Raw genomic sequence first — 12,887 nt, forward strand, 5'->3', positions numbered from 1 at the left:
TTAGGAGGGTGCAGACAGGAGCAAACGGCAGGCAGAGGAAGGGCTCCGAAGGTCCAGCCTCAGTAACTCAGGCAGTGGAGTGGGGTGAGGCCAGTCCTGCAGCAGTGCCGGGGCAGCCGAGGATGGAGCCGCCGCGCGTGCCAGCTCACTGCTCCCAGCAACACTGAGCCAGTTCTGTGCTGCAGCAGCAGAGGCAGAAGTCCCAGGGTACATTCCCTACTCCTAAACACAACAAGACCTGGCAGGGCACTTTCTGGTAAGGGTCCCCCCACACCCCCACCGCTCCATACTGGGAGAGCAGTCAGTGTGGGCAAGACGTTTGGAAGGAAGAGACAGCAGTGCTTTGGAAGCTGGAGAGGCAGAGCCCAGGCCTGCTCTCAGCTCGCATGGGCCATGAAGAGCAGGAGGGCCCTTCACTACCTTCTCTGCCATCAAGGAAGGGAGAGTGCTGTCTCCCTAGCCCACACAGGAGGGCCAGACCTCAGAGTCCCTGGCAGAGGGTGCCACACGCCCCGTGCTCTGAGGCCTGCAGCAGCAGTAGCACTCACCTTCTCATTGTTGACAGTGGCCCAAGGGGCATCTCTCACCACAAAGCCCTTGGATGGGGCCTTGGACTCTTCATGTGAAGAGGGCTTCATGTACACCTGCATTGCCTCGTTGTCCACCACATCTGCAAGCTGCAGTGACACAGCCTAGTTAGGGGGGAATCTTGACAGTTCCTCAAACTGGTACAACACGCCTCCCCCCTGCCATCTTGCCGCGCTGCAACCCATCCAAGGTCACCAGCCTGTTCTACGGTGACAGAACACAGTGCTTCTGCACTAGTCTAACAGCCACCAACTCCTAAATGATACAAGCTGCAGGAAGGCAAGCATGTGCACATCCTGGTGGTGTCCCAGCATTCTCCTTCATTGTCCTCTCCTGGACACTGGGGTCAGTTCTTGCACTGCTTTGCGGAGCAAAGCCAGAGGCTCTGCACCCAGCTGGTCTGAGGGACAGTTGCAGATAAGGGCTGACTGCCACCTGCGCAGGGCTCAAGGTCTCAGACACAGTGGTAGAAAATACCACATGGAGATAGTTCAGACATTCAGCTCTCTGGCGGAGGAAATCCTGCTAAGCCCCTGCACAGACTAGCTGAACACTTACATATTCCTCCTCCAAGTTTAGGATGTGATCGATAGCTTCTTCCACGTTCTCAGGGAGTCCTGTTACAGTCACACAGTTGGGGTCAGGAGCTCCACTCTGGGGAAAGCGAATATCCACCTGCAACACAAGGAACAGGATGGGACTTGATTTGAAAAGCCACAGACTCCCCACACCCTCATCATTAGAATCACAGAAGAGGAAGGCCCTGATCTGTTCACTGCCCCAAGTCTGTTTAGGACCTCCATAGTTCAGATGCTGGGGGGTGCAATGACATATACCTGGCCCCAAAGCTTGTCTGGTTCCCCCTGCGAAGGGAGACAGAACCGAGCCTGGAGTAACGACCCGTCTTCTTCCAGCAGCCTCTGCTGTGCCGATTGCCCAGAGGCCCACTGCTCTCTGTGCAGCACTTGCAGCAGAGACACGACAGGCCTGCATTTCCAGGCAGTGTCCTCACACTGCTGCATTTTCACCATCAAGCCACTAGCATGAAGCACGGTAAGCTGTCTCCTCCACAGAGAGAGTAATCCCAGCTGACAATCATTTTATGGAGCTGGCTTGGTGTACCCTGTAGATACCCACAGAACTCTCTCACAGCTTGCTTTCCAGATGGGTGCAGGGAAGCCACGTAAGACAGGGCCACAACCAAAGGCTGCTCATTTGGGAGCCAAACAGCTTGTTTCAGTAACGGAGCCCAGCCAAGATGCAAGTCTCCAAAGCTTCATCACTCTGGATTCACATTCACTACTGCCACTGCAGTAAAGCACGCCGCTACTGCCACACGCTGTCAGGAGCAAAGGTCCCTGGCCCTCCCATAGTCAACTGACTTTGCCACATCTGGAGCCCTGAGAGTGACTCAAGATTCCCAAAGTCAAGGGAATCAACAGTGGCCTAGAGAGACAAAGAAATCCAGATGACTTCCTCGAGTGAAACTCAAGTTGGGGGGTCTGAAAAGTTTCCTTGCAGAGCCCCCCCAGCAACAGGCCTGGCTGTCCTCTTCCAGTAACAGAGTAACTGATATAACCGCCTTCTCCCTTTGAAGGCTATCTGGGACCCTGTCTGCAAGAAACCCACTAAAAGGGCTGCACAGAGGGACAGAGCTCAGAGCTGTTTGCAGGGCTACCCCAGAGCATCAAGGAAGCATTTCCAGGTTCCTCTTCCAGCTGTGTTCCAGCAGGACAGGAAGAGCTCGGCCTCCTCCCTGCCGAGCTCCCAGAAGAAGGGTGACTCGCAGCTGAGGTCATGTGGGGATACTCCACCTTCAGATAGCCCAGCTGCCCAGGGCATACCGGGAATGCCCTAGCCCCGGGATTCTGCTCATAAGCTTGTGGAGACAGAACTGGAGGTGCTCAAAAAGCAAAAGACAGGAGGACCACAAGATGTGAGCCTCACACTCCTGAATTCAGCCCCTAGTGCCAAGCTGCTACTAAGCTCTTAGTGCAGTGAGCAAGTGGCACCAGTGGCCATCCGGGCCCTGCCCAACCTGTGCTGCATTGCTCCACTGCTCACCTTGAACTCATCCATGATCTTGCGGATGGCTTTACCACGTGCACCAATGATGCGTGCGTGAACACGATGGTCCAGAGTCACATCCTCAGAGACCATCTGCTCCAGCTCACCAACGATCTTCATGATGGCATCCCGGGCAGCCTCGGCATTCTTCTCATAGCCAGTGATGGTGATCTGGTCTTGGGCCTGGGGCACAGGCAAATGTGTGAAGAGACCAGGCTCATAAGCAGCTGAGCAAGCCTCCTCCCTGCTACTCCCTCATACCCTCCACCTTATCCAAAAGCAGCGTAGGGAGTTTGGAGCCCCAGAGAACATGTTGTGCTTCCTATGCTTAGAGACAAACAGCATCCCTCCTTGCACCCTCTCTTGACCTCTCACCTGGCTTTCATCATCCTTGTCGGGGAACTGGATGTTGACCTCATGCTCTGTGCGTATCTGGGTGATCACTGCTCCCTTCCGCCCAATGATTTTAGGATGATACTTGGGATCCACAGTGACTGTCAGCTTGAAGCTTCGCAAGGCCTAGAACAGGAGAAGCAGAGTGAGATACAACAGCAGGGAACAAACCACAGCTAGTCCAGTGATGTCGATCTAAAGTGCCAGCATCTCCTTCTGGCTTCTGAGCTGCAAGGAACAGATTCTGCAGGGCCATGCTTGAGTGTACACGGCTACAGAGAAGTACCCAAGGTATCCATTTGCTAGGGCCTTGTGCTTTCGCCAAGTTGGGCGGGAAACTACAAGTAGCAAACAACCATCCAACTCATTCCTCACCTGTTTATTCAGAGCTATGATAAGAATTCAATGAGAACAGGTACAAAGAGACTCCCAGCACAACGAGGTTCCCACCCTGCAGTGTCTCAAAGGTACATGAAGGTGTGACAGAGCCCTGGACAGTCCAAAGTTACCTACGCAGAATCTCAAAATCCTCCTGTCAGTTCATGTTAAATGACTGACATTTGGGTAACGCACTTATGAGCACCCCATACCCACAGAGCAACTAAGGGTGCTCTTAAAAAGTGAAGGGCTCAAGGAGTCTGCAACTTCTGAAAGGAACACCCAGAGGCTAAAGCCTTGATTGGCTGGAAGGAAGGAGGACAGGCACAGGCCTTACCCGATCCTCTTGTTCAGCCTGCAGCTCCTTCACTCTTTCCATCAGCCCGGCCTTGGCACGGTCCAGGTTGGTGGCCAGCCCAGTGATGGTGATGATATCTGACTGCAGCTCAGGAGCAGGGACCTGGATGTTCACCTGAGTGACAAGTAGCAATTATCATTTTGTATCACTACTCGTTTTGTATCACTTGTGATGCCTGTCACTGCAGGTTGGCATCTCGCTGATCTCTCCTGCTGCCAAGACCAGCTCCCATCCAGACAGCCTAAACCACAGACTCGCAGAATGGCTGAGGCTGGCAGGGACCTCTGGAGGTCATCTGGTCCAACCCCCCTGCTCAAGCAGGGCCACCTAGAGTCAGTTGCCCAGGACTAGACGGTTTTTTAATAGAAACCTGTTTCTTCAGCCATTATCAGATTGCAGTGCTGCAGGGCTTCAGCCCCTCACCAGTGTCTGTCAGCCTGGAGAGGCTAGGAAACAAATACGTGTTCAGTAGCGCTGTCTGCAGCCAACCTGTGTCAGCCCCAAGAGTCTCTGTGGGCTTCTGGGGAATTCTCCCAAACAGGTAGCAGGCACAGCAGGGATGTTTCCCATGGCCTAGGAGGAAAACTGTTCTCACACTGGTCATGCAACACTCAATGCATCAACACCAGCCATACAGCTTCAGCGTGAAACCTATTGAGTCCTGGAGCCAGGGACTGAATCATTTTCTTCCTACAGAGCCTGTATATTTCATGGCCAAGCCACAACAGTCCTGAGTACGTCCCACCTGACTGCCACCGCCACAGACATGGTCGCTTAGATTCTCCAGGACAGAGGAGATGGGAGGAAGGGCCACAACTTACTTCAAACTCATCCATCATTTTGCGAATCCCACTTCCTTTCTGACCAATGATGTAACGGTGAAGATCAAAGGGAACTTCCACCTCAATGGTGACAGGAACCAGAGCCTGCAGGGGAGGGAGCAAAGTTTACCAGAAGTCTTTCTAGTGTCTTTCAGCTTGCCATATACTTGCCCAAAAGAACGTGTTGCTGAACTGAGGTACATTCCTTTGTAGTCAGGATACAAACTCTACAGGAAAAGAGAACACAGCTGCGAACACCAAGATGACTTGTTGGGTGTTAAAGCATTTTTTCCAAACAAGCTATCTTAAAACCTGCCTCTGGGGACAGGCCGTTTGCACATCCTTGGCTTCCATCTAGCAGAGACATGGGAAACATCACTAAAGAAGCATGGCAAGGTCTGCTAAAGTTAGAATGATTCGGCCCCAACCAGACTCCTCTTTCCAGCTGTGCTCCATGAAACAAGCATGTCATGCTTTTATGGCACATAACTTGGGGCTGCCTACAAGCTCTAGCAATTGCGAGGTCAGGCGCTATGATTCAAGCTGCCAGTCTAAATCACGGAGCAGAGGGTTTCCCTTGAGCAGTACACACCAACTCTACAGTTAGCATCAGTGATCACCTGGATTGCAATCTTGACTGAGTAGCTTTTATTACCACCAGTAAAGCCTGCAGTGAGCTTCTTGCATCAGGGCATCACTACATTACAGGGCTAAGGGGCTTAGAAAGCCACATACCTGCAGCGCCTCCTTTGCTGCCTCGCACTTCTCCCTGCGGCCAGAGATGATGATGATATCACACTTCTTTGGAGAGCTGGGATCTGCATCCTTCACATCCTTGCCTTCCCCACCTTCCTCACCATTCTCCTGTACAACTGCTTCTGCAACAGGGGCTGGAAACATGGGAAGTCTCATGTTAAACGCACAGAGCCCACTCCTTGCTAATTATCTTCCCCTCTAGATCCTTAGGCCTAGCCTGGGCTTTGACACAGATGGTCAGACACTACTGCCTGCTATGGAGGAGGTCACTCCTAGCACAGGCAGCTTGCCATGGCTTGGCCTGGAATGAGCAGAACAAGGACATCCACTGAGATGTCTGCTCCACACCTCTCTGCACAGCGCTGATAATGCCTCTGCCTGCACAGGAAGGACCTGCAGCTGCACTGTGGAAGCAGAGGCTGTTAGTGAGGCTGGCAGTTTCCTCTCCAACACAGAAGCTCAACAGCACAGCACTGGATGTCACAGCAGGCTGGCTGGTGCTCGGCTGCAGTATGCAGCAGGCCCCAGTTGTGCTGAGTTCAGTACACCCAGCAACAAACGCATGAGAGCTCAGAGAGACCTTGGTAAACCTTTTTTGCCAGAGTAGGTCCTCATACTCCCTGCACTGTGTGGTGAGAGCACATTCACAACGCCTAGGCCTGCAGTTTTATGTCACAAAATTATTCCCTCGTTCCAAGAGGGCAAGGCTGATGCTAAGCCCAGATTCAAGGACGCTGCAGGGAACACCTGGGATCAGTTCTACATCAATTTTACACATAACATCTCCACTGATACGGAATGTAGGCTGCACTACCCCAAATACCATGCAAACATGCATCCACAGGTATACCTGGGTTCTCCTCCCTGTCAGGGAACTTGATCTGCACACCATAGTCCCGGGTGATCTGCTGGATCCGGGATCCTTTGGGGCCCATAATGGAGCGGTGGAACTTTTGTGGGATGGTGCACTCGATTGTCACTTGAGCTTCCTATGAGAAAGGAGAGTTGTTTTACTGTGACACAGCCTCTTTCACACCAGAGAACAGGATGCTCGTGCATGGTGAAATCCGTAACGGACATAGAGAGGAGTTAGAAAAGATAACAGCTGCTGGCAGGGGAAGAACTGAAAGTTTCCTAGATTCTTTCTTCTCTCAGAAAAGTTAGCAGAGGATTTCTTAATGAAGGCTGCCTCCAGCCCATGATATTAAAGGCTTCTGAGACCACAGCTCAAGCTCTCTATTGCCCTGAAGGGGAGGAAGCATTAGAAGAAAGGAAAAAGATAAAAGAAGGAAGGAAGGGAAGAGAACAGGTTTAACAGCTGGCTGCTTCCAAAAGTCAATACTAACAGCACAGGAAACCCCAGAGAGCAACCACTACCAAAGGCCACAAGAAGGCTTCAGTCTTTTAATACCTAGAAGTACATCAAGGAAGGGTCTCCTGTTTCCGCTCCTAAAAACTAAGATGACGGTCAGAGGAGGCAATTCATTCATACAGTATTGCCATTCTGGAGTCAGCTGCCATTCGTCAGGCTGGGATCTAACATCTGCAGACCCTGTATGTTGATAGCCAAGCTTCAAATCCCAGAACTACTGTGAGACTTGTTCACATGACGCTTGGCTGTACAGCAGATTCAAGGAGGGCACTGCTGAATCAACTAAGTATAGAAGAGACTTTTCCTGCAACGTACCAGGTCCTCGATGATCTCCTGAATGCGTTTCTTGGCTGCCTCCACACAGTCCTTGGCTCCCTTGAGAGTGACTTTGTCGCTCTGGGTGCCAGAGCGTGGGAAGCTGACCATCACACCACCATACTCATCTGCAATCTCACGCAGAACTTGCCCTCTCCGGATGACAAAGTGGCGGTGGTGCTTGGGGTCAACCACCATGGAGTCTTCAACCACGTTATCCTGCCAACAGATGACAGCCAGTCAATCCTGCCTGTCCTGGTGATAAGCACAAGTTTGCTGCACTCAACCACAATCAGTTTACAACCTTACCCCAACAAGTAACAGCAAGGAGGATCTTCCTGAGCTACCATGAAGGGCAGCAGATGGTTTTAGGACAAGCAGGTCTTTCATACTGACTCGTTACATCTTGCTACCATGATAGGCAAGGAAGTAGAAAAAATAGTTCATACCAGGTTCTTGATGAGGGCCTCCAACTCCTTCTGTGCCTCTTTGACAGCCTCCTCCGTTCCCATGATAGTAATCAGCTCCTGATCTTTGTCCTCAGAGGTTGGGAAGATGATGCGGGCCCCAGTGTTGTCACGCACCTTACGGATGTTGCCACCACCCTTACCAATAAGGAATTTGTGGTACTCTGGCTTTGCACGAAGGTCCACAGTGTAACTCTTTGTTTGCTGAAAGGAGTCAGATACCCATGAAACATGTCAATATGTAGAAAGTACAGATCAGCATCCATAGTAAGCATGGAGTTATGTTATCTGCACCCACATACACAGCACTGCAAGAACAAAGTAGATGCAGCGCGCTGTCAAAGTCAAAAAGGTTTACAATGTCTTAAATTAAAAATGTTACCCAAAAGATGTTCTCAGGGCTGAAAAGACAACTCTACATGCAGCACAAATGGTGAGAATATGAGCCGAAAATAGAAGGGTCTGACACTCACACAAGGCAGCATAACCATTTGCTAACCAACTGCTGCAAGCCAGGCAGCAGAGGCAACCAACTGATCAGGAGAACATGTTGACATGCTGATATTAGAAAGGTTTTTTTTCTCGCTGTTAAAATAACCAATCAGTCACAACTCAGGGCAAGGTTTGGTCACCCAACGTTCTCAAACCTGGATATATGCAGTGAAATGGAAGAACTGGAGCTGGAATTCAGAGATCAAGAAAAAAGTAAAGGAGACATGCAGAGTAGGCTGTTTTGGAGAACTGTGGATACCCAACAGCATTCACACCACAGGAGCAGGGAGCCTTAACTCTTTGAGTATGTCTCCAGCCTGGGCAGAGAAGCATTACAGCCAGTTCTACACATGGGGGAAGAACTAATTTTCACAAGGATGGAAGCATAGTTTTTTCATCATCCAAACTGTACTCAAATCCCTTGAAAGAGGATTAGGTTGTCCCCTGCCAGAGGCAGGGGGAAACACTTCAACACCCCCCAAAAAACAGCTAGCCCAAACAATCTGCTCCTTCCCCTATGAGACAAGTCTCACCTTCTCCTCTGCCAGATGCAGCAGCTGTTTCTTGGCTTTCTCCACATCCTGTGCTGGGCCCCTGATGGTCACGGTGTCACTGCCAGAGCCCTCGGTGGGGAAGTGGATGTGGACTCCACCACACTCCTCCATGATGGAACGGATGAAGCGGCCTTTGGCACCAATGAGGGAATTGTGCAGTTTGGAAGGAATAGAGACCTCCACCTCTGTGATGTTGGCCTAAGACAGGACAGTACCAGCCTCTTGAGTCAAGCTGCAGAAATGTGTTTGCACCCACTCTGCTTACCCTCTAACTCCCACCTTGCTAGGAGCTTTATAGATCTGGAAGAAATGCCTGACCAGAGGGGTTTTAGACTGGCTACTCCTGACAGGATCAGCCACAAACTTAGGTTTATGAGTCAAAAACAGACTGACACATTTGTCTCCTCCCTGCCCTCACCCAATACAACCACGTCTGTATCTCTGTCTTCTAGCAACATTTTTCGGTCCCTCAACTGCAAAAGGCCAGTTGCTTCACTTACCAGCTCCTTCTGGATGGCAAGAATCCTGTGGCGAGCAGCCTCACAGTTTGCCCTCTTGCCTGTGATAACAATTGTCTCCGAGTTGCTGTTCTCTGCTGGGAGATCAATTTTGGTGTTGCTTTCTTCACGAATCTGCCACAAAGGAAAAAAAAAAAATCATCTCAGAAGTGTCCCATGTCAGAAAAAAGCCCTTGCAGGCTATATTTGACATCACCAATGAGCAGGAGAGAGCATCCAGTGGGATTTTGCTGCAGGCAGTGATCATCATAAGCACTTGAGATAGGAAAAATATCTCACCTTCTTGATGTTGGCACCTCCTTTCCCTATGATGTTCTTGTGGAACTGTTTGAAGATGGGGACAGAAATAGAAAAGCTGTTTTCAACCTAAGGGAGAAAGGAAGAGAGAACTGAAGTTTATGCTGTCGTGGAAGTGAGGCCTGATCTCAGGAACTCTGATAAACAAGCTTCTGACAACAGGCTTAGACCCAAGGAAGTTCTCTATACGAGAGACTTGCAAGAATAAACAAAGGCAAGTACGTTCCCCTATAGCCTTCAATAACAGGTACTACCCCCCTGCCTCTATTCAGCCAAAACAGCGTCAACAGCTCCCTCCCTCTTGAGGTGTTTTAGCTCTACCCAAGCCAGTAGAGCTCTGCTTTGCCCCAGGGTTATCCAGGCACGTAGGAGGGAACAGCAGACAGAAGACCTCCTTACCAGGTCTGCCACCATCTTTTGCATGTACTTGGTGCACTTCTCCACCTCATTTTTGGGACCTCTCAGTTGGACGATGTCACTCTTGTGTGCAGGGTCTGGGAAGTTGATGATAACCTGCAGGAGCGGTCATTTATAGTCAACTCAAGCAAATGCAAGAACCCTTGTGTCAGACACATGCAAAGGTTGGGGGGATCCTACACATTCCCTTTTCCCATTCAGAAAAGGGTAACGGTGTTAGCGGCCTCTAGCTAAAAGAACTATCTTCTCAGACACTTCTCTGAGCTACAGAGCCACTAAAGTTACGACTTCAGTGACGACAGGCCTACTAACCATGTAGGAAATAACCCCTCTGGATTCCTAAAAAGCCTTACCTCTGGGAATTTCTCCCGGATTTCCCGGATCCGCTCACCCTTCTGTCCAATGATGGTCCGGTGGAATTTCTGCTCAATGATTAGGTCCTTGGTGCGTTCATTTTCCTGATGAGAACAGAGCTCACACTGAGTGTTCAGCAGGAGAGCCATATACTTTTAATTACCAGTTTGCTGCCTGACAGTTTACTTGCCAGCACTGTCCCTCTTTTCTCTAGACAACATTCACTCTAGGTTGACAGAGAAGGGCTACCCAAGGGAATAGAGGAAGACGTTTGCGAAGAGGAACTTGCACTTGTCATGAGACCCAAGTGCTCGGTGGGCAAGGGGCGCACACTCGCACCAGAAGGTTACAAGGGAACACGAGAGCCCAAACCCTGCAGTCTCCCAAACATCACATCCTACTCACTTACCATACGGGAAGCGAGTTCCAGCAGCTCTTTCTTGGCCTGTTGGACCCCCTGTGGGTCTCCTTCAATTCTGATCAGGTTGCTCTTCTCATTGTCCGGGGGAATGCGCACAGACACCTTGTACAGGTCCTTAATCCTGTTAACTTCAAGGCAAGGACTGTGATGACGCAGTCTGCCAGGCAAAGACTTGGAAGCAAGGCACCTTGATTATCACTGCTCAGAGGCTGTTTAAGAAGTAAACCTGCCTCTGAGGAGGGCTCAGTGGGGTAGGGTTGAGACAGGGGAAATTGCCTCTTCACCCTGGAGTTCAGCGAGAGCAGATCTGTGCCACACAAGAACCTGTACAAGTAAATACTGTGGCATCTACAGAGCCAATTGTTCACTTGTCAGAGCGAGGCATGTTTCTTCCCCAAACAGTATCACATTTAGAGCAGAAGATAATCATTCATTTCTATCCCAAATTCTTTTCTGGGGAGAAGCTCACCAAGCAGATTTCCACCACCCACAACTGGCTGCTAAAATGTAATCCACACAGAGCAACTTCAAAATAATTATAACAAAAAAAAATTCAAAACATTTCCTCCAGGACACATCAAAGTAATTCCGCTACTGTTCAAGCTCCCAAGATACTTTCACACATTAAAGCCATTGCAAGGCCTCACTGCCCATTTATCTCCTTGTACCACCACCACTCCAGAAAAGCAGAGGAAATGTGATGGAGACAGCACACTGGGTGAGCTACACAGCCCCCGATACGATCTACTAAACATGGAGAGTCTGAGCATGGGAAGGACTAGAAAGGCACTCCACTTACTGTTAGCTCCATTCTTGCCAATGAGGTGTCGGTGGAATTTGTGGTCAACGTTGATTTCTGCGTAATCCATCCGGTTGATCTAAAAAGAATTGTATAGGGCCAGGTAGGGTAGGCCACGGCTTCTGTCTCGTGCCCTAAGTAACTGCCTACTGCCAGTATCGGCACTGACTCACCAGCAGTCAGCTACAAGCACTTCTCCTGCTATTAAGCAGAGCACAAGCATTCCTCTGGTTTGAGAAGAGAGCATTATGCTCATGAAACATTTAAAAGACTGATTTATATGCCTCTCCAGCTATAACAAGGAGAATCCTTCCTTCTCTGTATCAAAAAATTTAAGACCAGCTGCTCATTTTTTAAGAATGCTATGGATGAGTTTCATAACCAAGGGGTCTCATCCACCTGCCACACAATTTGTCTTCTGCAAGTTCTATTAAGCATGTCAAGACATCATATGGATGTGATAAACACCTGATCATCTCTGCTCTGTTGCCCCTTCTTCCCCCAGTTTCTTACTGGAACTAATAATACCAACTCACCAGATCCTTGACCATGACTTCAATCTGTTCCTGAGCCACATTCACATCCTCTGTAGGTCCTTCCAAAGTGATTTTATCCTCTCCTTCAGTGAATTCAATGTGAACCTTGAGATGAAAGACAATGAATCTCTTAAGAATTTTCCAAGATCGAAGCCAGGCCAATGCTGTCGGTCAGGCCTACACCATCGATCCCTGCCACTAAGAGATGCGCTCCTTCCCAAAAAGTACAAACAAAATTCCCGCAATTTTAGAAGTCAGTAACTTAACAATTTTGGCCATATGGCAGTGCCTAGAGCCCAAGGCTCTGGTGCTGTCCCGGAGTCTGCAAGGGCTTTGGAGAAGTTACTCATCTAGCCTTTATCTAGATACCATCTAACTCACGAGGGAGAAGCCTTGTTGCAGTCGGCATTTCCAGGTATCCTACTACATCAGTTCTCAAAACAGCACCACACAAAGCTTCCTTGGAAGGGCTCAACCATGACAATAACATAGGATGAGCAGTGTTTGCAGCAGTAAAAGAGAGGGTTCCCTTGAACAGCAAAGATCTGTGTCATTTCCCCCTGGGTTTACCCACGCTAGAAGACACCTCTCTCTTCCGTGACGAGTGATCTGGACTAAACCTTTTTCTACGCCGGGGGTGCTAAGCTAACCAGCTCATCCATACCTTTGGCATCTGCTGAGTTATTTTGGCCAGGTTCTGTCCTTTCTTTCCAATAATGAAACGATGAAGCCAAGAGGGGGCAGAGACCGAGGAGACGGTAAAACTGTTGGCCTGAGAGACAGAAAAACAGAGCAGCTGTTTGATGGAAAAACTGGAAGAGGCCTTCACAACAATTCTGTTCCAATTCCCATGCTGCACCTCCGGTATTGACTTCTAAGCTGCACCTCTAATGGCCCAAGAGAGACCACCCCCGCTACACCTGTCAGTGCTCACAAATGTATCTTCATGGGACCTTCAAAGGAGGCCTAGCCCATCTTGTCAGT

General features: G+C 49.8%; 1 protein-coding gene across 3 annotated transcripts in view; it reads right to left on the minus strand.

The window, feature by feature from the left end:
* HDLBP (high density lipoprotein binding protein) overlaps positions 1–12,887 on the minus strand; it is a 40,147-nt gene that overhangs the window by 2,619 nt on the left and 24,641 nt on the right. For all 3 annotated transcript variants that reach the window (XM_055816733.1, XM_055816731.1, XM_055816732.1), the window contains exons 9-27: positions 12,568–12,675; positions 11,904–12,008; positions 11,368–11,446; positions 10,557–10,696; positions 10,147–10,251; positions 9,776–9,889; positions 9,359–9,445; positions 9,062–9,193; positions 8,541–8,759; positions 7,498–7,719; positions 7,049–7,267; positions 6,212–6,350; positions 5,341–5,495; positions 4,606–4,710; positions 3,764–3,898; positions 3,031–3,174; positions 2,653–2,838; positions 1,147–1,263; positions 549–677 (exon numbers count right to left, since the gene is read on the minus strand). In XM_055816733.1, coding sequence (XP_055672708.1) covers positions 549–677; positions 1,147–1,263; positions 2,653–2,838; positions 3,031–3,174; positions 3,764–3,898; positions 4,606–4,710; positions 5,341–5,495; positions 6,212–6,350; positions 7,049–7,267; positions 7,498–7,719; positions 8,541–8,759; positions 9,062–9,193; positions 9,359–9,445; positions 9,776–9,889; positions 10,147–10,251; positions 10,557–10,696; positions 11,368–11,446; positions 11,904–12,008; positions 12,568–12,675 — 2,640 coding nt within the window. The remainder of the gene's footprint in view (positions 1–548; positions 678–1,146; positions 1,264–2,652; positions 2,839–3,030; positions 3,175–3,763; positions 3,899–4,605; positions 4,711–5,340; positions 5,496–6,211; positions 6,351–7,048; positions 7,268–7,497; positions 7,720–8,540; positions 8,760–9,061; positions 9,194–9,358; positions 9,446–9,775; positions 9,890–10,146; positions 10,252–10,556; positions 10,697–11,367; positions 11,447–11,903; positions 12,009–12,567; positions 12,676–12,887) is intronic.

The sequence above is a fragment of the Falco peregrinus genome, chromosome 12 (genome assembly GCF_023634155.1).
Source record: "Falco peregrinus isolate bFalPer1 chromosome 12, bFalPer1.pri, whole genome shotgun sequence".
Taxonomy (NCBI): domain Eukaryota; kingdom Metazoa; phylum Chordata; class Aves; order Falconiformes; family Falconidae; genus Falco; species Falco peregrinus.